Below are 26,780 nucleotides of genomic sequence, written 5' to 3'. Positions count from 1 at the left end.
TTCTCATTGTGCAAATTTACATGTAGACTGCTGATTATTTATTGATGCAAAGTCTGATATTATATATCCATTATTCAGTCATTATCCCCTATATTCCCCTCTCAATTCAAACAGTGTCTTATACAAAATAAAACCCATTGAAAACTAGTCCTGAGTATACTCTGTCATAATAGCAAAATCAGCCTGTCCTCAGTGGGTTATCAAAGTGCAAAGGTACACCATGTTCAAGTTGAACGTTTATCAGTAGTATGATAGAGAGTTCACTAGAAATAGTTTACTTTTAAATAAGAAGACTGGAATTTCCTAGCTTCACACTTTTTTTTACTCAACACAAAACCTGGCTGCAACTGCATCTTTATATGCAAAGCAGATGAGATGATTCAGTCAAACCTGCCTAAGCGGCCACTTGTATATAGCAGCCACTTGTCTATAGCGGCCACCTGCCATATACTGCCACCAAAAGAATTCCCTCTGAGAGAGAAGCCAGGTTAAAAACCCTCTCTAAAGTGACCACCTTTTTGTCTCCCTTGGGTGTCCACTATAGAAAAGTTTAACTGTATTTACACAGTATATGATAATCGCAAATTCTCTCCTATAGGTCAGTAGCAACCTAAAACGAAGCAGTAAAAGTTATGTTTATGTATCCATAATCCAGCAGTGACAATCCCTTGCCCCTTAAAAGTCATCATCATGTTTTTTATTAAACGTGTATTTGTATTCTCAGTAATTTGATGTACAGCTGTATGTACATACATTCTTGTACTTGTACCAACTATATTATATTCTTGTCTATTTGATAAGAGAAGAGTATATAATTATGGTATATGGCCCGTTTCACGGTTAGGCGCCACTTTTCATTTTTTTCAGTTTTCAGTCTACTACACAGAATAAGAGCAGATTCATGAAATGTTTTGCTATGCATATGTTAGAACCCCATGGGGTCTACCTCCCACAGCATAACGAAAATGCAACTCCAAAGCATTTGGTCACAGTGAAGCAAGATGTGCCCAAATCTGACCTACTGGGTGTCAACCTGGCAAACATCCTTTTTTTGCAAACTTTGCCATTCTTTAACATATCTGGCTTTGAGTTAACTGAACATATTTATGTGTAGTGAATGAGTGGCCATAATGAATCATATCAGAGTCAAAAAGTTTCAACTCCTTTTTGATTCTTTTTTTCCACCCCAAAATTCTCTTGGTGGATGTGACATTGTCCGTTCACATTTAAGCATCTTCCTATATGGGTTGTGTAAGTAAGAAAACAAAGGCAAGTCTCAGGAAAATAATGTAAGAGTGAAGTATAGCTTTGTATGAGTAACTGTAGAAAGTTTGTTTGTGCTTCAGTTCCATCTGATGAAATGACAGTAATATGAAAACAAAATTTAAATGTCCGTTCACATTTTTGTCACATCCATCAAAATTTTATATATTGAAACTATAACTCTTTAATGGTTAAGCTTATTTCTAAAATTTTTGCATAAATCAATGATACACAGTTGGGTGTCCATCCCTCCAAAACAATTCAGCATTTGAAATTCAAATGCTTTCTTTATGTCAAATAACATGGTGTCCGTTCACACATGTCACATCCACCAGCATTTCTTGTCAGAGACACATTTTGGTGTACATCTCGTGAAATACTGGCCTGATTGACTGTGAATCTTCAGACATTTTAGACTCTGTACTAAGCTTACAAATGCCATTGATACTGACATTACTATGAAACTAAAATTTTGAAAAACTTCGAAAATGCTTGAAATGGCCTGGTGGATGTGACATTTTCAGATGTGAACGGACATTTCAATGAATATCAAGTAAAATCTAGGGACAACTTACTTTGGGGGACAAAGTATGTCTCAAAACTTCGAAAATGCTTGATATGGCCTGGTGGATGTGACATTTTCAGATGTGAACGGACATTTCAATGAATATCAAGTAAAATCTAGGGACAACTTACTTTGGGGGACAAAGTATGTCTAGATTTTCTTAAAGCATGTCATTACCAAGATATCTAGATATCAGACACCCACTCATACATCATATTTACCTTGATTTTACATTGAAATACTTATTCACAGTGAGGATGTAGCATGATCTTGTCACTGTACCTGTGAAAGCTGATGTTCTACATATTTTAATCAATTTTCCAGATGATTAATCTCATAAAGGCAAAAGAATATAAATGTTATTTAATTGCATTGATTGAACCTTTGCTGCACCATGTATTTGATATGTTTTAACAATGATTAAATATATGGTGGATGTGACATTTTTGGGTGTGAACGGACACAGAGTGTATCTCCCAAATGCATAGCATTTTTCAGCATTAGTTCCCTTATGCACTACGCTGCAACAAGACTTGAACACAGTGTGAAATGATCAACAACCATTGGCATGGTTAACTAAGATTCAGGGGTGAAAAATTGTAAATTATTTTACTGCAGCTGATTGAACGATTAGCCTCCAACATAAACACTGGTTATGCAGTGTTTTAGTAGTCGCCATGACAAAATCATAGGCATTCAACTTGGGTTAGATTCCAACCAATTTACTGGTCTTGATTACACTAGACAGGCTAAGTCCATCTTTATAGGGGCTAAAGTATCCACCAGACTACCGAGCTTCTGCCCGCCAGTACTGGTTCTAATCCTAAATAGCAACAGGTACAAAGTGGGTTAAAAGTGATCTCCTAACTTTGACTAATCCCATCTCTGCAATGAGTACCATATACTTTATTTCCCAAGATTTTTCTGTAGTACCACAATACAGGATAGGATCTGGTTGAAGCTAAGGAGGCCCCTAGTAAACTTTCTTCAGAAATCCCTACTTTTCCTGAAAATTTTTTTTTTTAAATTATTTTTTTTTGGGGGGGGGGGTGGGGTGGGGTGGGGAGGTCCATTTTTTTTTTTTTTTGTTGGTCATGTAAAACGAATGCAGATGCATGGGCAAACTGGACCACTGTGGCATATCAATAACCCTTATTGCAGATCAGATAAATTTTGTGTTCAACGTCCATACTGTCAATTTCGAATGAAACAAATACAGCTATGTCTGCATGATTAAAAGAGATTTTGGTAAAAGAAGTGATAATTTAGTTAAATGCCTTAATTTTTTTTCTTTTTTTTTCTTTTTTTGGGGGGGGGGGTGGGGGGAGATATAATTGTTATTTGCACACACAACTATAAAGACATGACCAAGAAGGAAACAACCTTTGGGAAATACTGCATGCCCAGTGCCCCCTGCTGAAACAGCCTCATAAAGCCGAAAAGTGAAATAAGACTTGTCATTAAAAACATTTAAAAATGAACAGTCATTAGCAAAGAATGGCTCATATTGGTGATGACTTACAAAGAGAAGAGGTGGAAGGGTGGCATACTACAAAGGAGGAAAAATGTTTCTTTTCTCAGAACACAATTGTATTTCAGTTTGTCAATAAGTATGAAAGTTTATTCTGTGAGTTCACATGTTCATAAACTAAGGCAAATTAGAAATGTGATTTTTACCCGCCATGACAAAGTCTCTTGGGGGATTCCTGGAAGGTGACGTATCGGAGCATTAGTGTAGCTTTTGCCTGTACTATAGATTTCCAATACATATAATGAAAACAGGGTCATGACCGCATAATCTGCATTTCATCTGTTATGATTAGGATTATAAATAGGATTGGTCCTTATACTAAGTTTTCACTTCTAGGTTCATCACAGGCAGAAGCTATAGGTGGACAATTAACTCAAAGTACAGTAAAACTAAGACTCACAGTACTTGTAGGCCTACCTTTTCCTTTTAATTCTCTGGGAAAACTCTCACAGTAAGATTTTGCATATTTGGGATTCTGATCACAACAAAAATGTCACATCCACCACATTGGATATCATTTAACTGTGAAAAAAAAACAAAAAAACAACTTGACTGCATAGTTGCTCTAACAAAAACACTACTATGATTTGACTGGTTAATGAATAATGATGCCACAATTGCATATCAATTGAAGGTAAAAAATGTCTGTTCACATATCTGATTTTGTCACATCCACAAGGAGTTTCTTGCATTTATACATTGTAACTTGAAAATATGTGGACCCTTGTGTGCAGTGATTTGTGTTCTAAAAATATGACTGTTCTATGTGGTTCTTGCAAACAGAGTAGGCCCTACTGCTTGACCATTACCAGTTGATGATAAAGATGAATATTTGGAATTCTGTTCTAAATTTCAGCATCACGTCCACCATGTTGGATCCAATTTACTCTGAATAAACATTTAGAGTCCAATGAACATAGTGTACATGTTGTCAGCTAAAAAGACCCTATCCTTTGATCGTCCAGTGTGTGTAAGCTAATAAAAATTTCAATAATGGTTTGAATTATAACTATCTGGTGTAAATTTGAGAAGATTGAAAATGTCCATTCACATCTTCAATCTGTCACATCTGCCACATGGGATTTCAGGCATTTATAACTTTTAAAGCGAATGAGGCCTTTTCAGCAGTGAGTTGTACAATTTATAGTTCATATAGCATTCTTGGTGGTTTTGCATGCAAAATCATTTGTTATATGCAAGGTGTGTACGAAACAAGATACCAAGGAAATTGGTGTTCCGTTCACATGTCACATCCGCCACTATTGGCTTTACTGATGTCATTTATGCTGGAAACAGAACTTTCTTGTGAAGTGTAATTTGTTTCTTAGTGTGAACTGACTTGTGCTGACATTTCATTGGGTAATCATTTGCCTTATTTCTGCTGTTTATTGGTCAAGGTGTAAAATGTCCGTTCACATCAGTTTTTTGTCACATCCACCATATCTTCCAGCTGAAATTTTAAATGTAAAAAGATGGACACTCACAATGTTAGTATTAAGTGTGTGTATGTGCCCCAACACAGGTTTTATCTCCACAAAATATTACACATCCTGAAGGAGGAAGTATAAAACAACAGAAACTTTTTGAAGTCATATCCTCCATTTTACACTATATTTTTACTTCAAAGTGGTACAATTTTCCAATAAATCCAAATAAGAACACAAAATCTGGCACCAAGTTTGCTTAAATATCACTTAATCATGATACAGTTTCAAATTACCTGTTGGACACATAGTGCTTCAGCTCTGTCCAAGATATTATAGCACTATCTTTCAGCAAAATTACCTTCATCTCCAATAGAATCATTCATGGAATCAAATATTGCAATAATAATTAAGCTCAGGCATTACATTTTCCTTTAAATTCACATTCTTAGGAATAAAAAATCATGACATTCGATCTCTAAAAGAAAACTTGAAATTTTGACACCTAGGTTGACAAAAAGTGGCGCCTAACCTAATATAAAAAAGATTTGTGTTCATATCAATGAGAAACCTGAAAGTGATGACATAATCACTTCATCTAATTTGCATCTAGGAGTTAGTCAAGATACGCATTGTAGTAGTATAATTGTGACAACAAGGTCTGTCACATTGGGGGGGGGGGGGGGGAATGAAAACAACTAAATCTCATAATTTTCATATACCATGCCATATTTTTCATCAGTCATTTTGTGTCATTTTAGTCCTTTTATTTAGTTTAAATTGAATATTGTGTTTCTTTGCACTTATATGTAACCTTGACAATAAGTGATAAGGTAATTTTCAGGTGTGAGTTTTAAATTTCCAAGATGTCTTTTTTTTTCTCCCCATTTAATTGTGCAACGGTAAGCCATGTAAGTTGCCATGACGTGTACGTTGTCTGCATGTGTACACTTCCCAGTGTCAGAGATATATAATGTATTTTCCACAGACATCCATCAACCTTCTAATCTGTAAACAAGATCATCATGATGATAGACACCACACTAAATGCTTCAGTCTTCTGTAATAAGGCCACTAAAGGTTCAAAGCTTGTCTTTGTATTTCTCCCCTACAACATGTTAAAGGGATCGTATAGTTTTGGTTGAGACCTAATTTCAGGTTTCTAACATTTTTTGGTGAGATAATGAGAAACCTCTTATGAAATATAAAAGGGCATGAAATTCTATGAGGAATTCAACATTTATTTGATGAAAATTGGTTTTGAAATGGCTGAGATATCCAAAAAAAGAGCGATTCTAATAAAGTGTGGGACCCACACTTTGTTACGATCGCTTTGTTTTTTTACTTTGTTTTTGGATGTTTCAGTCATTCCAAACCTGATTTTCATCAAATAAACTCTGAATTCCTCTTAAAATGGTATGCTTTGTACTATAGGTATATCATGCAGTAAGTGCTTTCTTGGTATCTTGCAAAAAGTTAAAAGCCCAATTCTCATCTCCACCAATACTGTACAATCCCTTTAAGCTGTCGTGACTGCAGTCTCATTCATGTTTGAAAGTGTGCTTGTATTTTTGTTGTTTTGATTCATCCCTTTAAAAGAGCATGGCACCAGAAACCATGGTAGACATTTGCATTAAATGCTTAACATATTATGTTATGCCTGAGTTTAGCATCATGCTTGCACTTGTGACACTTTGAAGTCAGTGATACATTGATAACGAGTTAAACACTTGAAATGCACAGTCTTACTGGTTTATCTCCAGGACTTCTGTTTTGCTTTTAGCGTGATTCATTGTGCACACACCCAAAACAAAATTGTGCATAATTTACGTAGCACTGCAAAGTCAGTGCGCTGTGAACAGTTCACATGTCTGGTCATATTGCCTGCACTTTGTGAAGGTTATTTGTACACGTTCATGCTTCTTGTGTTTTTCACTGCATAATTTGATGATATCATGCACAATGACATCCCATTTTGACCAGTAGTCACAGATGAAATACTGTATACGCCACATACTGTAGTTTCGTGAGTCTAAATTTTCGCGAATCGAGAATTCCTGATGATTTCGTGAGTGGTTAAATTCGTGATTGTGGAGCCCTGTACTGAATGGAGAAATGTGTACACGTATGTCACATTAATATCAGGATCAGAGTCAATATTTTCGTGTGTTTTTGATTTCGCGAACAGCAGCTCACTCGCGAAATTCACGAAAATAAAAACCTCGTGAAATATTCGACGTATACAGTAGTTTGTATCACTGCTGTGGGATATTGGAAATTGTGCTTCTTTGAGATAACACTAATGTCGTCCACAGAGAACTGGAAATAGCATTATGACCTATGTTATTGAACACCCATTTATAGCCATATCCAGCATCACATATTATTATTGTACAATATGATTCATGTGCAAACCTGTGTGCAATGCATGTGATGATACCCGCTGAAAAGTTACACAATCCCATCGGGGAAAGTTCTCCATACTCGATGAGGTCATTCAATTAATGCCAAGGTTAGATGAATTAAGCAACTGATTATTTACTGAAGGCATCCCTCTCATTCACCACTTTCCTCTTACCACAATCGTTTAGAGTTGTCAGTGATGTCAGTGTCGTGGTGGAAGTGAACAAATTAACTTACTGGTTGCATGCTTACTGCCTAATACAGTAAACGGTGTTGCAATTGTATAGTTGCTGATCATACATGGTGCTTGAATGGCAGCCCAGTTTAACACAAGGATGAATTTCAGGCGCATGTAACCAGATTCCCCTTTGGCACTGCACCTGTGTAGGAGTGTTTTTTTCGTGGCTATACATTGCCCTGTGGTAATATCTTGCATCTTGCATCATAGGGTTTGTTTTTGTTTTTGTTTTTTGAGGAGGGTAAAACAACATTTGAAGTTTGAATGCTTTTGCTTTTAGTTCCTCAAAGTAGACAACCAATGAAAGGGTTATTGTTTTTTGTTTTTGATTGTTTTTATTTATGAGCAATTTTATGTACTTTTAGCAGAACATTCTGAGATGCTTGAAATGCTCTGAACCTTGGGCCTTGATGTATGATTTAGCATGCAGATTTGATAAAGTAGTATCCTGTTGACGAGACAGTGTACAATGTGAACAGAAATGATGTGGCAATGTTTCAATTAACAAATGAGTTCATACTGGCTGTGCTCCAATAATTACAGCTTTCCTGCATACACTTCACACATTGAATTGTACACATTCCACTCCTGGCGTCCACTGCAGTGGACAGTGGACTCAAGGGAATATGACCACCTCATCATGTGGCTGCTGTTTAATCCCCGCCACACCCCTTCCCCTCCCATGACAAGAGCTTGAAACCAATATGAGAACATTATGTTTTGTGTGTGTGACTTTCACACATACTTGTAAGTGATTTCACATGTGCAAATACACATGTAATTTGCAACTTACATTGTAGGATCATTATGAGGGTATTGAACAGCGTAAGATAGTACTACATGGATGCATGTGGATATGTGTTCAACAGATACTTCAGTGCAAAAAAAAAGAAAGTTCTGCCCCACCCCCCTTTTTAGCCATTTTTCAATTGTTAATTATGAAAAGGCATAAAGATGAAAAATATCAAGCATAAGAGCTGTGTCTGCAATGCAGATTTGATATATTGAAGAAGTAAGTTTTCTTTTTCAAGCAGATTGACCAGACAAAATACATCTTGCCAACAGTTGCTCTGCATCCTGTCTGACTTCAACAAAAGTAAAAACGCAAAATTCTCGGTAATACATGTACAAATCTGTAGCTCAAGGTCCATGTTCTCATGTTTGTTTGTTCCTTTTTTTTTTTGGGGGGGGGGGGGGGGGAGGGGAGGGAGAATGGGATGGGAATGGGAGAGGGTGGGGGTTGAAGAGCCACTACCATGCATTGCCCATCAAAGCCCAATTGATACTGGGATTTATCTCTAAAGGGAAAAAAATGCATTGTTCACATTACAGTGGTAGTGAGGAATACAGCTACCGCCCGGTACCGGTAATCAGCCTAGTGAATCAAGGACGTTCATCTCCTGAAGAAAGAATTTTCCTGGGAGTTTTGCAGGAATATTGTCAGTGAACTTTGCATTGGCACTGACTATGCTTAAATGAAGAACAATCTTGGAGGGTTGGCTTTCTGAATTTGCTCAGTGCAAATATGATTAAATTCATGATCGTAATATAGAAAACTTTACATAGTAGTTTGCTCCCAAACATTTGTGTGCACGATGTGTCATTCAAATATTGACCTCCATCTACAGACTTCACTCTTGTACTGTATAATAATCATGACCCTTCATTTGCATCATCATGTCTGCACAATACATGTAGAAGTTGATGACAAGCCCCCCCAAAAAAAAAAAAAAAAAAAAAAAAAAAAAAACAAAAACAAAAACAAAAACAAATCACAAATCATCACTTTTCTACCATAGAAAAAGATGCAGCTCCTTGTGCTCCCTTGTAAGGACATTTTATAAAGCAGGGCACCATGTCATGCTATGCTACAGTTGCGAGATTGACATCATTCGTAAAATAGAGGATTCGTCAGCGTGTCGAACAAATGTCACATCAAGCTCCACTGTTGTTAGCTGTGCTTTCATGATGAGTGCATATGGTGCAGGTGTGCGTACACTGCAGAGGCAGCCACTACAGACTAAGTACAGGACTGATGAAACACGAGAGCTTTGCAGTCACTCATGCCGTTCTCTAAAATTCAGTGTTGTGCTGCTTGATGCAAGAATCTGATGCAAACTTCTAGAGTCCAATGTGAACATTAGCTTGCTGTCTGCATGTACATGATGATAAGGGGGAAACAATCTATGAAAAATAAGGATATGCTTGTGAAATGCCAGCAGATGGATTGAATTATGGAGGTCATTCAATTCTTTACTAATCGTGGCTTATGTCATGTCTTTACATTCTTGTAGTGTATTCATGGAGCAGAGATATTTCTGTGGAATACATTTTCTTTCAAAAGAGAACTGTTCCTTAGGGAATTTGCATGTAGCCTATAATTGATTTCTTAGAAATACAGTGTATGGTCTGTTATACCACAAAGTTGATAACTGTGTTTAATATTTTCATTGAAACATTCACCATTCAATGAAGAGCACACCATTGCGGATAGTTTATCCCATTTGTTCAAACTTGGCGGTGAGTACATCTGAGATCTTTTGAATGTGAGCTTGGTTCTATACTTTCGCATTTAGATGTACTGGTGCATTAAATGTGCTCAATGACTGGAACTCTGTAATTCTTATGAAGATAAAACTTGTTTTTATTCTCTTATAATCCAGTGTATGTTCACATGTAGCAATATACACTCTTTCTTTTTTTTTAATTGATGCATTTGTAGACATGTATGGTCTTTTTTATTTTCCTTCTTACAAAGACACCAAATGGTGTGACTTTTTTGTTTGCCTTATCTGTGCTTATTTTCTGATTTCAGAGAATGTTTAAAGCATCAATTTTCAGTTTTAATAAGTTCATTTTGTGTGCCTTGTATCTACATGTATACTATTATTTGTCTCTTGTTTTCAGTATATGAAAATTGTTCACTGTTGGGTACGTACACAGTCACTACAACTTGGAGCTAGTGCACTCTCTTATATGTGTAATAATCTTCAGTTCTTACACCACACTCACATTTTCAAACACTTTAAAAACTGTCTATATGTTGGCAGTACTGTCTCTGCTATTGTGACTTTGACCCTCATGTGTTCTAAATGTAAGGTAAAGTGACCATTTCATGCAAATCCACTGATTAAGAACATGGTTAGACAGACTGATATGAATTGAATTATTATAAGGCCTTTTTTCTATTAAACATGATCTCATGAGCTATTTTTTCTCTTCCCTGTCTGTTTATCATATACATATGTATTTTGTCTGTATATCCTCATGTGTACACTGTACATTGTGCATAATATCTTCCTGTCTCCCTAATCATTCTCCTTCCTTCTTCATTTAATGTTTGGCAATATCCATGCATACCCCAAATCTGTACATGAGGTACAGTAGAGAGAGAGAGAGAGAGAAAAAAAAAGATTGTCCCAAAGAAGAACTTTGGATCTCGTCTTCAATGATCATTCAATAGCTTAATTACATACTTTCCTACTTATAGACCATTGAGTCAGAGAATCATGATTTTTGATATGCACAAACAAACAAACAAATGCCTCATTCAGCTCATATGAAATGCTCAAGGAGGTTTATAGCTATAGTCCTATAGTGCAATGTGCTGTCAGCCCATCTGACATGGGTAGATGTACATGTACACAGGAGTGAGCGCTGTCTTTCACTTCTGCTGCTGGCAAGTCTCCGTAGCCTCGTGGATGCCCAAATTGTCTCCCGTATTTGCTGCGGAGGGATTCCCTGAAATTAGATTTTAAATCCCGAGAAGGGTGCCCGGAAGATACGACTGATTGTGAAAACACACCAGTGAACTTGCAGCTGCTGTGTGGCTTCACAGCTTAAGTAGATGGTTTCCAACAAACAAAACAGATGGACACTAATTGTCTTTATGTGGAGGCCATGGGACAAATCTTTCACATACTTGTAACTTAGCTCTTCTGGTATTTGATCCAAATTAAGTACTTGTGCAAGAATTCATGCACTTTGCAAATGAGAGACAAATGTTTTTTCATGTGTGAAGGCAAGTTCTTTTGAATATCAGCATTTGATGCAAAAGATGTCATTTGACATCACTGCGCTTCCCCCCCCCCCCCCAAAAAAAAAAGTGAGATAAAATCCGAAATAATATCAAGCCTGCTCATTGATGAACAAACTAAGTTTTAGTACATTTTGAATCTTCTTAACTGTAGGCTCAATTCAAATGTCTGTTTTTAAGTAACATGATTTTTGCTTTCTTCTGTCTATAACCAGGAGGGCACACACATTAACATACAGTGTACATGTATGTGGGTCGTATGGTTTGGGATACTGCATTAAAAAAAAAAAAAGAAATGCTAACCAAAAAATTAACATGCAGTAGAATAATCAATAAAGAGACCTGTCTTATTAATTGAACAGATCACCGGGGATCGATTGTGTGAAGAAGTCAAAGTGAATGAATAAGAAAGTTTTTGCGATGAGTGGGTGTACAAGCAAATTATGGAATGGTACAATAGTTACGATATTTCACCAGCACCAGTTGAGTTGTTTAGTGGCACAGTGGATAAGACCACAGACTTTCAATCAAGAGGTCCCTTGTTCAAGTCCCCTTGCTGCAGGCAAGGCACTTCATCCTGATTGCTTTGTCCATTGAAGGGGACTTTCAGCCGGTGATCTCATGGTCGTGAGCATTCATTGCTTTCTTGGCTATCATGTAACACAAAGCAAAACCAGTCATTAGAGGAAAGAAGGGTTGAACTTGCTGGGTGATGTTCATTATTTCGAAGGTCCCTTAGATAATCCGAAAATGAAATACAGGTTTGTTATTCCAAAGGTTCGTTATTCCACAACACACTAACTCCTGATCAATACTAAAAGGTTTGTTAATCTAACAATGAAAAAAGGGTTAGTTAATCTCAACATTTGTGGCGTTATTCAGAGGTTTGTTATTCCAAAGGTTTGTTAATTCGAAAATGAAAAAAAGGGTTCATTCTTCTCAATCCTATCTCGTTGGCAAGTGCAGTGCCACTCTATGTTGTACATGTAGTTGACTTGACTAAAAGAGTAAAATCACACAAACAGATTGGAAATTGTCTTATTTGCACATGAAAAAATAAGGAAGTTAATGAAGATTTCTCATGTTTCCATAAACAGCATTACAGTTTGTAAGTAAGTACGTTAAGAGGGGAGGATGTAATTTCATAAGTCTCACATATTTAGGTTTGTGAAAAATTGATTTAAAAAAATAAATATAAGGAAAAAGAATCATGGGCATATCTGCAGCCTGAGCTACAGCTCCTTTCCCAATGACAGGTCAATACTACATCAGAACGACAAACTGTACAACATTTTCTTTTTTCATTAACAAAATGAAAACATAATGAAGATTTCTGTTCCTTTAGGGAAAGCTGCGAAATGAGGATCATCCATTCCTCAAATTTTCTTGCAGTTGTGACCAATATTACTCTTTAATGAAAAACATGAAACTGAGATCTCTTCACTTATTTTACTTTGAACAGATTCTAATGAAATATCTCTAATTTTGTTGTTGTTGTTGTTGTACCTTGCTCTGTTTGTCAAAATCAATTTTGAATACATTGTGGAGTAGCATCGTTACGTTCTTTCTTTGTCATGGTGACGTCAGTAGCAGGCAGGTATTCATTGTGAAAGGCCTGTGCATACAGCGTCTTGTTTGTTGAAGCACAATTCATTTTCTGTCGGACATCATACTGTTGGCATTGGGCATAAAACGGCTCTTTGTACCCTGATTGCGGCCTAATTTTATGGTTTCCATGTCTCTTGTGTACAGACCTGTCAAATTTTGCCAACAAAGTGAAATATTACGTCACCTTGAACGTACACACTCTGGACCATTCGCCCCCGTGCAGCTCATTGATGGATTTTCATTTTCGTTTGCGATCGGCATCCTTTCTGTATCATTTCTTTTATTCACCTCTCTTAGTGCAAACATTATATAACTATGATTTGATTTACAGTGTATGTACATCATGTACATTTGTGTCTTCTTTGAATACATGTATCATGTTGTTGTTGTAATGTTTTTTCCAGCATTGTTGTGTATACTGTGCAAGAGCAGTGAAGTATTCTTGGCATTTTGTCCTATGAATCTTTCTGTTTAATGTTGAGCCCTTCTTTTGTATGTCACTTTTTCTTTTCGTTTCATTTTCATTCAAGCTTTTGTTATTAATGTTTGCCCACACAAGCATACTCAGCTATTGTCTCTGTTATTGTAGCAATGATAGCAGTCAGTACTGGGCATTTTGTGACATACTAGTAATGTTCAACTCATACAACATGTACACTGTAGATTATCAAATATTTTCTCTCTTTTTCTCTGTTTTTTAAAGGTCATGACATATGGTAATGCACAGAGAATGTATTAATCTTTATAATAAAGTTCAATTGTGCTGCATCTGAAGAGGAGTTATACCTGTAATCGTGAATAATCCTAATCCATTCAGGTTCCTACGACAAAGGAAGATTGTAGCTGCAGCTTAAAATTGCTCAGAATCTATGGCTGAAGTAAAGCTGAGATACTACGTGTATACGAGTAGTCATTCTAGTGAGAGGATTTCATTTGTCAAATTCAACAGTGACAAAAATCATATATTGCTACATGTATATCTATGCCTTCCAAAAGAACAATAAACAACAGAAACCATCAAAAAGCCAAAGGGGTATTAGGGAATTTCTGTTTACCAGCAGTGTTATTCGTAGGAAAATCTGAATAGCAGATCTACTGTATGTCCTTCAACCAAGCAAATTCTTAAAGGTCCAGTTTACCTTTGGGAGTAGTGATTTCAAAAATTTTCAAGATTTCATATTTGATGCATATGTTTAGGTCTGTTGTATCATAAAACATCCTACCATATGAAATATTTGCAATAAAACCTAAAATATAAGGAGATATCAGGGTTTTTCTCAATAAACCGTAACTGTATACGGTTTAGTCTGGAAAATTGTTTATTATAACTATTGTTCACATTTTGTGTATTTAACAACACTTAACATCGATTATACGGATTCAAATTTTCACAGTGGTTGTTTCTATCCCTAACTCACACTTTAGAACTATTATACAGCACTAATGCTTTCATCTGCAAATGGTAAATTATGCCTTTAATGCTAACCTTGCCCACTAATTCTCACTAAGATTGACAACTGTCATATAATGTCAGTGAAATGTCATTACATGCATCTGATTCCTTTCCATACAATAAACCCTACTAACTTATGAAGTTATGAATGTACATCTATATATTTGTCAAAGAGAAAACTATTGTCTTTGTATCACTGTGCATTGTATGTACTATCAGTTGTGGTAAATTTTGTGGTACTAGCATCACTGACTTTGTAGTATTTAATGCCTTTTGTTCTGTGGTGTAAACTGCCTTTGTCCTGTGATTTCATTTGTTTTTGTGTTTTTTACACTGTTTTGTTTTGTCCTGTTCTACTGTGTTTTAACAAAATCCACACTTACAATGCCTAATATCATGTAATACACATTATTTGTCTTTATGTCGATGTAAAGTACAATCATTGTATGTCCATTGTACATGTTTGTACTTTAGTTGTGTCCAATGCTTGCATTGAATTAAACACATTATATTTGTAATAGCTCATAAATTGGCAAAATACAATGTCGAATGCTTACGTCAGACTAAATACATGTACAAGTATGCAGATGTATAGTATGAAATTGTAGTGTATAATGATATAATGTGGTAACTACGATTTCTGATAACAAGTCTTGAAAGGGGGTATTTATAACAAAATTGGATCCCTGAATTTGTTTAAAAAGGGCAACAGTCGCATCAAGGGCTTTACTTTGCATTTTATTTACAACATGTATTTTGATAATATTGGTGATTTTTTGTTCGGTCATGCAATTCACTCATTTTTACCATCATTTTTTCTTTTCTTTCTTCTTGGTTTGTCGTTGTGAGAATCGTATACATTTGCACCCTCGTCAATGTATCATAGGCATAAGTCTACTGGGCTTCCTTGAACCAATTTATCTATGCATGATAAAGAATATGGCATTTTATTGTATAAACATGACTCCATACCAAGGGAAACAATTTCTGCCAGAACCCCAATATCACCAAAAATGTATTTATTCATATTATGTACTTGATCCTGTATTCTTTTCTCACAAAGTAACAGTGTTAAGAATCTTACTCTATTAATGTTTCCTGGAAATTTTTAGTAAACTGTGAATTAATGGTCAATTACACATTTGTTCAAAAAAGTGATTATCATGGCTTTGGATCTATATAGATTGTGGGTTTTAGTTAATGTAGTTGGGTTTTTTTTCCCCGCTTTCTCTCTGACTGAAGAAACCCCAATTCTGTTGTAGCAGATCATTTGCCTGCTAAGGGTATGCAACTGTAGCTTGATATCGTATTTGACCCTACTGACTGGTCTTGATGGCAGACAGTGGTCAGTCTGAGGGTCAAGGTATGGTCTGTATACTGACACTTGGCTGATTTGTCCTGCAATGCCACAGGTGATGGAGGCGACAAGTCAGACGGCATGGCGTTCATCGAGTCCGGCATTCACGAGAGGAACCTGGCTCTCTATGAGGTGATCAAACTTTCAAACCACTGACGTTTACCACGTGATGTTCAGAATGCTACATCATTATACTGTACGAGCTGAAATTTTCGCGGTGGTTTTATTTTCACGAATTTCGCGAATCGCCTTTGAACCTCGAAAATTACAACACGCGAAAATAACAATGCGCTAATAGCCAAGTTCAGTTAGACCCTCGCAACCGCGAAATTAACAACACACGAAAATGTCCTGCAAGTAGCAATTCGCGAAAATTTCAGCTCGTACAGTATGATGAGGACATATTTTTTTATTTTTTTTATGGTTCTCCTCAATCTATTTCTTGGATCAGACTAATTTCCTTGACGTTTACCCAATAGTGCAGTTTTCGTTATTGAGTTAGTTCCAATTGCAGAGTATAGTGGAATTCCATTATAATGAAGTCCAAGGGATCCGCAGTTTTCCTTCGTTATATCAAAATTTCGTTATATCAAAATTTCGTTATAAGCGAACAAACAAACAATAAAAAACATCTATAGAGTTGATAATATTGCGGCCTATATTTTTGCTTCGTTGTAACCGGAATTTTGTTATAACCGTGTTCGTTATGACGGGAGTGCACTCTACATATTGCTGTCAATTTTCCTGGCATATCTTATAGTGCTAGGTTTGTAAGTAGATTGTTAGTGCTTAGGGATTATGCAGAATTGCATGAGTAGTTCATTTTGCATGCTTTTCAAATATGGTTAGCACATATATGTCACATGAATGTTCTGTGAAGGTACGTGCCTGATTAATATTCTATTCCAATTCCAATGTAACACCGTCTGCATTGCTTCCGATCAATTTGCAGTAATGACAACACTCAAATGACCATGGAAGCTGTGAAATATAAAACTGCATGAGAAATTCTGTTACCTCATGTAGCTGGTAGCTGCAATCTACCTGTAGACTCTTCATCCCAAAGCTGCGCCCCATTATTGTCACGTAACTCTATTAGTCATCTGGCCAGCCTTGATAACTTGTTATTGCTGTTGATTTTTTTTTTTAAATCTCTTTTTTTTTTGGCACCATTAGGATGAGATGGAGCATAGGCCCAAAGTCTCTTCCCTCATCAGCTCCCTGGCTAACTACAAGACGCTGCCAGAGCACACGGAGGAACCCGACGAGAAGAGGAAGACAGCTGTCAAGGTATGCACATGATTTCCCCATCATTTCCTCCATCGTCGCCCCCGGCAACGTCCTCATCCCCATCACATTTTTATCCCCCTTTCCCTCCACCATCCCCTCAGTCATTACCCTGAATCTCTGTGAGATGGGTTTCTCCTCGGTGGGAAGGGAGAGGTTATATTTGCCAGGTGCTTGTCAGGCATGCCAGTGTTTTCGCATACCTACCTGGCTTTTCCTCATGACAGTCGTCACTGTCTTTCAAGATGTGTAAAGAGATAAACAGAATACATCCTTATCCCGAGCATTGTCAATATACATTCAGAGGCAATTAATCAAATGGGGTATTGGAATCTACTTGTAGTTTTTCTTTGCCTTTTTTTTTTCTCTCTCTCTCTATTCAATTCTGCGGCTGAGCCACAGGTTCTTAAAACCTAAGCACAAGTATTTTCAGAATTGTTTCTTGCCAAGTGGATATTTCTTATTCAAATTCATGAAATTCTTCCGTCGAGATGTTTTCATTGCAACTGATTTTTTATCATGGCTACTACTAAAACACTGATCAATTCAGTGCTTATTTACGTCGATGTAGGGCAATTTGTCAATCAGTTGCAATGAAAACATCTCGACGGAAGAATTTCATGAATTTGAATAACAAAGCAGTACCCGCTGCATGCTATAAGGATTAGAACCAACACTTGCTGTCGGCGAAAGCTCGGTGGTCTAGTGGAGATGACGCCTGTCCGGTGATCAGGAGGTCGTAGGTTCAAATCCTGCTCGAGTATGTACGCCCATGATTTTTTATCATGGCTACGACTAAAACACTGATCAATTCAGTGCTTATTTACGTCGATGTAGGGCAATTTGTCAATCAGTTGCAATGGATATTTCTTATTGTTAACCACGCTTTCTCTTTGAAAGACATCAACCACAGCTATACTTGCCACTTGTCAGTTTGTCCATCTATACATTTCCAAAGACTGCCACATATCTTGAAACCTGTTTTCAAGCATGGGCAATGTTTATGCTACAATTGTTTGTTTTGTTTTGTTTTGTTTTTACTGTTGTATATGTCTCCTATATTTCTTGGATATTATATACTTGACTGAATTTGATCAAAATCAAGTGATATCAATCAGAGTATCAGCCACGCTGTAATCTTAGAATACTGCATGGCATGGCTTTCTTGTGCATGTACGTCACAGAAAAAACAAACAAACGTAGGATCTAAAAATTTGTGATCATTGGAATGGGGGAGGGAGCTGATATCTTGCATGGTATTAAAGTTCACATCTGTGCTCTTACATGATGTACCAATTCTATTTTGCTCTGTTGAGTGGACATATATCTTGCATATTTTGTGGATTCAACACTATTTGTGGACTGACCTTTGTGTTGTAATTATTAAATGTAGTCTATAGATCTGTGGTTGTACATTTTGTAGATACAGTATACAGATGTGATTAAAAATGTTTTTTTTTTGTTTTTTTGTTAAGTATCACACTTTGACACCTACATGTCATTTAACTCATTCAAAATCAAATACCAGGACTGAAAAGGGGGGAAATAAAGATGTACAGCTTTGATGCAGGAAACATGATTTTCAGACCAAAGTTGATCATGAATTTGTGATTAGTTGCTGATTAATATCATGCTTTAGCTTTAAAAAACAAAAACGACAATCAACAGACAAGCAATGCATGGTAGTGGTATTGTAAAATTTTGTTATGAAATATTCAGTTCATGTGAATGGATATCGGCCAATGCAATTTCTTGTGAATGTGACATTCATGTAAATGGAAAATTCTTTATTCGCACCTGATGTGTTGACAAACAGGGTGGGTCAAAACAGCGATGTAAAGAGGTACTTGAGTGATTTTCTTTTTTTTTTTTTGTCTGAAGTGTCCACATTTATACTCAAACTAACATTTACCCTTTGTGGTGAACTGCACTGCAAGCCTAACTTTGGTTATCCACTGCAGTGAACATTAAATATGCACCAGTTTGAGGTTGGACTTCAGTGTGATTGAACAGAATGCAATGATTTGCAAATTGCTCCCGTGAAAATTTTCCTATTCCTTGTAAAGTCACCTTATAAGGGACAGGGAAATATATTTATGACTGTATGGGAAATGTATATTCTATGATTGTAACATTTCGTCTCAATACTTCAGTGGTCAAGTGACATTTTCATAGACATTGACATGTACAAGCATGTACATGGTGGATCACACTTTCATTTGCACAAATGTTGTTTCCTTGAGGTGCCTCCTTCCTGGCTGCAAAGCTTTTCCGTCGTCCACTTTATACCCACCGTGTTTCAAGAACACCCTTTTCACTACTGTGTAGCTGTACTGTTGACTGACTCCAAAAAACAAAACAAAACAAAACAAAACAAAACAAAACAAAACAAAACAAAACAAATGCTTGCTTTTGTCTGTTTCTTCCTTGAGATTTACCAAGCAATTGATTCACTCTGTATGGTGTCTCACAACAAAACCTGTTTTGTCAGTGTCTTTGATTAAAGAGAAAGTGACCAGTGATAGGATAGTAGATAAATTTTTACTTTTTTTTTTCTTCAAAGGGTTATGTTGAATGTGTCTAGTCTTTCATCCTTTGAAATATACACAGTACTATCAAAATGAGAATTGCTGAGGTGCCCACCTACATGTACTTTGCTAAGAATCAATACAAAATCAATGTTGCACAAAGGGGCACAGTCACAAATTCATCCGTGTCAAATGAGGAATCATTTTCCGGAGGTGGGGGTGGGGGGGGGGGGGGGGGTAGAGAATGGGACTTAGTAGCTTTTAAGAATATTATAGCATAGTTGAGTCACTTGCTTTATAGGGAACAAGGTGCAATTTATGATATATATTCAAATATCAATGCACAATTGTGGTTTGCATATTCAGATTTTTAGTCAAAACGAAAAAGTGTATTATCCAGATTAGTGGGTGATATTTTGCCAAAGAGGAATTTGAGGAAAAAAACGAAAAAAAAAAAACAAAACTAATCCTCACTGCTTTGAGATTATTTTACTAGTGATGATGCTAGCAGCACTATGAAAAAGGTACTGGTTGTTTAGTCTATATGTTTGACATATTGTCCTCATTATCCAAAGGAATTCCAATTTTCATATCTGAATAGGATTTCCAATTACCTAAGAATCCTATTGAGAAGATAATGTTATGACCGTGTATGTACCCATAAAGAATTTGTGGAATGTTGGTGGTATCACTGCGTAGCTGGCAGGTATTGTGTTGAATAGTCAATTTACATAGATTTGTGACCATTGGGCTGCAATACAATATCTTTTTTTTTACTGGTTTGTCTTTCTTTTTTTTAAGGTGATCTGAAATAATGGTATGATTTATTCTCCTTGAGGTAGTTTTTATAGCCTGTTATTATTATCATTATGGAGCTAGCTACATTGTACTAGACATGTTTTTTTTTTTTTTTTTAATGGTTCCATGGTATCATCACAGGACTGCCTGCCTTTATCTCATCATATTATAATCAGGGAGATCCCCAAGAGCAATCCATATACATGCATCTCAATAGTTGACAGCAATTCCTAATTCAGAGGGAAATAGTTTGCTCTTGTCATGTTATGAAATGGAATTCAAGTTTTTGGGAAGCTTTGTACAGAATTAGGAAGACTTTGCAGCTCTGGCATCATTTGAAAACTGCTAAGGGTGATAAGCACAATCAGGGTATGCAATCATGACTTTCTCACTTTAAAAAATTGTAACTTCTAAAAGAATGCACCAACTGACTTAAAAATTCACATGCAGCATGCTAAGACATCAGTAATCACATGTGGTAAGACAATAGCTAATTTCTTCTCATTTACTGTTAATTATTAAAGATTAATTACCAAAAAGTCCCCCAAAACCCACGTAATGCGTCAAAAAAAGCATTTTACAACTTACGTAAAATCAAGATTTGAGGTCCATATTTTAAGTCTACCCCTATGTGTTTGGTATCAAATTAATGGATTTTTTCCTGGCATTGCTTGCATGCAATAAAAAACAGTGGTTCTTTCAGCTGGAGAAAGTTATAAGGTCTGAAGTCCCATCCTGGTAGGAGTGTAATGCTGGCTTATTTTTGTGACATTGTGACCTTTTAACCCATGCTGTACAGCTATACATGGAGAAACAGCTTATTCTTCTGCTTTTCCTGAGAGTACTGAAGACACACTACAATATGGTGCGCTGTTTGCCAATAAATGTTCAGCCAGTTTTGAGTTTTGAGTCATTTTCAAATGCTGAGTAAAATAAGTGCAGCCGTTTTTCAGTATTTTCAGTGAGGTATATCCTAATTTGACTACTTTAAAGAATCTTTTCTCCTTATTGAATATCCTTGTTTTTTTAACCATGAATTGTACATATGTAGAAATCTATTGTGTGAAAATTTTAGCAAATTTGAGCAATAGGAACTTATTTTTTTATATTTTTACAAATTGCTGAGCATAAAAAAGTGTGATACACGCCCATGTTATACTGCATGAAGGTCATATGATAAGTGTTCAGTGTTCATATTTCAATGCTTGTTCAATTTCTAAAGATATCATAAGCAAAAACATAGTATTTTGGCTTAATATGTCATTGTTTGAGTGTCACAGCTTGGATATCAACTCAAGTCATCATAAATCTCACATTCATTCTTCTATCTGTGTTTACAAATATGAGAATTGATCCAAACACTGTGCGCACATTCAAGGTCAAACTGTACAGATAATTTTTTAAAGAAAAATATAATATCTTCCAAAGTACCAGCCCTAATTTCATAAAAATTTGTAATAATGGCCACTATATGTCTGTTACCTATTCCTGAAAGTTTCGCCTCTTCACTCTTTGGCAAAAGTGAAATATGATAAAATATGTAAAAGTGGTTTTATTTGAATTCCAAATAATGCCTACAAAATTGATCATCCATTTCGAGAAGTGAAAATATGAAATTCATTCATATTTTGTGATATGTCATGGCTATGTACTGGTGGTGAATGAAAGGGATATTTATCAGGAATATCTAACAGCAATATCAGATGAAAAAAACATTCTCCTTTTTTTAAATCAATTTTTCCAATATATTAGTCATTTCAATGTAATTCGACACCCCTAATTTAAATGCTAATTTATACGCAGTTTAATGCAAAATTTTGACTCTTTCTTTACATGAAATGAAAATTTGAACACTCAGCTACAACAAACAACAAAAAAAGCATTTTCACCAAGTTTTTTCATTTTTGCCCTGTTACACAATTGCATACCCTGATTGTGCTATTGACCTAAGTTGTTTGTGAAATGCAATATCTAATTTTATATTTGCAGTCAGAAATTACTGAAGCTTAAATGCATTGTACCACCCAGAAATCTATGTACATTAATCAGAGTAGGAAAGCACTCGGCTGGTTTTGTCTGGTAACAACTTTGAAGTTAAAATGTGTGTGCAGTAGTTAATGCATACATATCACTGTACTTTTTTTTGCTTAAAGGTGTACTCACGCCTCTGTTTGCGTGTGTGTGTGTGTGTGTGTGTGTGTGTGTGTACAGTGCACATTGATATTAAAGCTGTCTTGCTATACTGCCTTATAGGGCATGTACTGCAGTGTGTGCTAAATGTGTTTGCTGTGATTGAATGCGCCAGTTATTTTGTTTGTGTTTTTTTTTAGTATTTTTTTTTCAAGTATGCACATAGTTGGTTTATTCAGTACCTTTTTGAGCATATTGATGTTTAATCGTTTATAACATACAGTGTACATTGCGATGTTTTATACAAATGGGCACAATAGATTGTACACCAGATTGTGATAACAGATCAGCACTGAAGGGATTAATCAGTTGAGAATGGTTTGATTTTGCTACAACACGCATTTCCCATAGATGCTTGCCCTAGTATAAACAGGACTCGTCCTCAACAGGTTAAAGAGAAATGTGTACAGTGCACTAAACATCAATTGACCATCAAATCAGCACTAAAACTGCTAATGGCATGATCTCCCACCTACAGACAGCACCCAAGATGGGAACCCTGATGGGTGTGTACCTGCCGTGCCTCCAGAACATCCTAGGCGTCATCCTCTTCATCCGTCTTGCTTGGCAGGTGGGCACGGCCGGGGCCCTCGAGTGCTTCTTCATCGTCTTCGTCTCGTGCTGCACGGTGAGTTCTCTGCGGACATCTCTCCACGTCTGTCTAGCCATGCATTGTCAATTTTTTTAGGTTTTGTTTTGAGTCACTACACCCAGGCTATATACACTGTAAAAACTGGACATTTTTGCGAGCATGAAACTTTCGCGAATTTTGCGAGGAGCCTAATACCTTCGCGAAAGTAAAATACATGTGAAAAGTTTTTTTCTACACAATGCATTTAATGCCAGTGACACTTGGTGAAAGTTTTATGTCGCGAAAAAGGCTGTCGGCTCCAATTTTGTGAAAGTTTCATGCTGCGAATGTTTCTGTTTTTACAGTAGAAATGACATTACTCCAAAAAGAGTTGGTTTTAGGAAGAGATTCTATTGTCATTGTGTGCTCAAAGATTATCCATCTACTTTAAACACTGATTTCTTACAAACATCAACAAGGAAAACAAAAGAACAAATGAGGAAATCCTTGAAGATGGCATGACACTCACAAGCATGTGGTTATACAGAATCATGGAATATGATGCTGCATATAAAGCAACAAACATTTGTGACCACTGTTTGTTAAGGAGGAAGTGTACCTCAGAGGTTATGTTTTAAGTTACCGGTACTCTTTATTACCATGATAATGTAAGTCACTGAAGCCATGTTAATTATTATATGCTACTTCTTACTCTGAAAGTGGATATTTTTGCGTGAGTAATGTTTCATGCTTGTCCGGGTAAGATGAGTTTCAGCGTGTTTTTCATTCCACGTAATCAAGACATGAACGACTGGAACATACAGCAAGCAAAAATATTTGTGTGCTTGTATTTTTATGCTGGTTTCTGGTTGTGCAAAATGCGCGAAAATTTCCACTCTTACAGTAATTCCAAGTGACATTTTTGTAATGGTTTTACTAGTGACTTCAATGCTGACAGTAGCAAAAGAAATATTATTATATCACTTGAGATACCGGTACTCTGAAATTATAATGAAATGTGTGAATGATTTGGTCAGTATCCTTGTGTTATCAATTACAAGACACATGCTGAAGAGTTACATCATGAATGTTATGTATTAGCTGCATGCAAAAACTTCTACATTGAATGCCTTGATAACCTACAATGGCTGTAGGGTATCAAGGAATTTTCAGGACCTAGCAGAATGTGCAGGTGCAGCCTTGTCAGTGATGAAGCTGGAAGAATTTTGTGCGATGTTCGTAATAAGATGCCATGATGCATCAGAATTAGTCTCCATGTGCACTACTGTAGTGAGTGGTGTCTGCATCATTTGCACATATGCGGTGTCGGGTACATGCGTGTATGACTGTCACTCCAGCTTGTTAGGTCATGGGCGCAAGGTTTGACTGAGTCAACTCAGCATTGGGGGTCAAATGTCATGCAGTTTGCAGACACAAAGGCACGTGACATGAAGTGTTGTGAGATCAACTGCCATGCACTGAAAGACATCCAGACACATGACACCGAGGATCATGTGTTAATGTGTATGTTAGCAGATTTGGTATGTGATGCATACTAGCAGCTGTTAGGTGGATCCTGGGCTGGATTAAAACAATAATAATAATAATAATAATAATAATAATAATAATAATAATAATAATAATAATAATAATAATAATAATAATAATAATAATAATAATAATGATAACAACAACAACAACAACAACAACAAATTAGAAATAGGACTATAATGAAACAAAAAAAAAGTAACTCAGTAATACTAAAGGTGGTTAGCTCTTGCCTGCAAAGTACCCTTTTGCAGAAAGGAAAAGAGGCAACCCACAACTGTTTCCTGGAGGATATCTTTTTCCTTGTGATATCAGTGGTCCTTTTGTCGCAATCTTTCTTCTCTCAAGAAATTCTCAGCAGTGAACTTTCTCTGAGGCATCTTTAAGCGCTGGTCAGAAACCTTAAATGGATTCATATGAAGGATATAGAGGTCCTTATACTGACTTATAGCTGCAGATATTCATTTATGTTAATCCTTGTTTCCCAGTGGTAGGTTTCTTCTCTCAAGAAATTCTCAGCAGTGAACTTTCTCTGAGGCATCTTTAAGCGCTGGTCAGAAACCTTAAATGGATTCATATGAAGGATATAGAGGTCCTTATACTGACTTATAGCTGCAGATATTCATTTATGTTAATCCTTGTTTCCCAGTGGTAGGTTAAACTGTGATCCACGGAGAGATATATAACATCATTTCTCCATCTTCCTGCCCCAATTAATTAAATGCAGCAACAACAACAAAAGTGTAAGCCTCTTTTGATGAGGTTTGTAATTGAAATCTAATGCAAGAATTTCATCAGAAAAAAAAAAATGTATGTTAATATCATGATTATGAACAATTCAAAAGCCCTCAATATGCTGTGTACTGATTGAAACAAGAAAATGGGAGTACAGCAACATTGATAGTAAGAGAAGGTGTACAAGTGAGTGCCTGTGATAAAGAAGAAGAAGAAGAAGAAGGAATTAAGTGATTTTACAATGTGAAGGTAAGGGAAGATAAGAGATTCTGTCGTACCTGTAAAGGAAATTACTGATCTTGGATTGCATTGCAGAGAATAATTGTCATGTCGAGGTTGAAACGTCATTAGCATACAAAGAAAATCAGGTGTACACTAAAAAATGTAAAAGGAAACTGTGTATCTGTATTTCAACATTTTGTGAATCTCTCTGATTTCCACAGAGTGCTATCATTTTATGAGATCGGAGTTAAGGTTTAATTGGTACAATGTATCTGTCAACTCAAGTATTTGGCTGTCCTGACATTTGAAATTGGTGGATTAGAGTATTACGTACTGAAGAATTCTCTTTATTCCCACCAGATATCTTCAGCTCTAGGAAAATGAACCTTGAGATGGAAGCCGTTTTTGTGAAATAGCGTAAAAGGTTGATGAAAATTTAGCAAGAGTGCATGCATTTCCGGGACAATTTGCCATTTTAATGCCATTTAATATAGCCCCCCCATGAACTGGCTGTTCTGATCATATGACTGTGACATCACTTGGAAAAGATTCCCCTTGGGTAGCGTACAATGCATGAAATGTCACAAATTTCACAGTTTCTGCTATGACGCAGTTTGTTTTTTTTTTTCACAAGTCTACCCAATAATGACTAAAGATATCGTATTCTTAGATTCAATCCAAAACAGAGCCAGTGTCATTCTTCACTCAGATTCTAGAATATGACATTTGTGTTCATTCACTTATTTATACCTCCATCAGCATACTCAGAAAATCTGATGCACAATGGAAATACTTGCTTACATTCATGTGTGGGACCAAGATTTCACTTTCTATTAAAAGTGCATGTAGGAAACCACAGACAACTACAGTTTCCTGTCATTTGTTCCATTTTTCTCAAATTTCCAGTTGTGGGTGCTACCTTCTTCAATTATAAAACTGCCTGGATAATTTTTCTTGGAGCAGAAATAGATGTCTTGTCTAAGTTATTTTGGCATATATATCGCAATGCTGCAATGACTCAAA

At 36.3% G+C, this 26,780-nt stretch overlaps 1 protein-coding gene across 1 annotated transcript in view; it reads left to right on the top strand.

The window, feature by feature from the left end:
• Positions 1-26,780, top strand: part of LOC140233405 (solute carrier family 12 member 4-like) — a 75,058-nt gene that overhangs the window by 9,170 nt on the left and 39,108 nt on the right. Inside the window, exons 2-4 of the mRNA XM_072313511.1 lie at positions 15,934-16,010; positions 17,055-17,168; positions 23,160-23,309. Of these exons, the coding sequence (XP_072169612.1) occupies positions 15,934-16,010; positions 17,055-17,168; positions 23,160-23,309 (341 nt within the window). The remainder of the gene's footprint in view (positions 1-15,933; positions 16,011-17,054; positions 17,169-23,159; positions 23,310-26,780) is intronic.

The sequence above is a fragment of the Diadema setosum genome, chromosome 9 (genome assembly GCF_964275005.1).
Source record: "Diadema setosum chromosome 9, eeDiaSeto1, whole genome shotgun sequence".
Lineage (NCBI taxonomy): Eukaryota > Metazoa > Echinodermata > Echinoidea > Diadematoida > Diadematidae > Diadema > Diadema setosum.
Note: the sequence above shows the minus strand (reverse complement) of the source record. Positions and strands in the feature narration are given on the sequence as shown.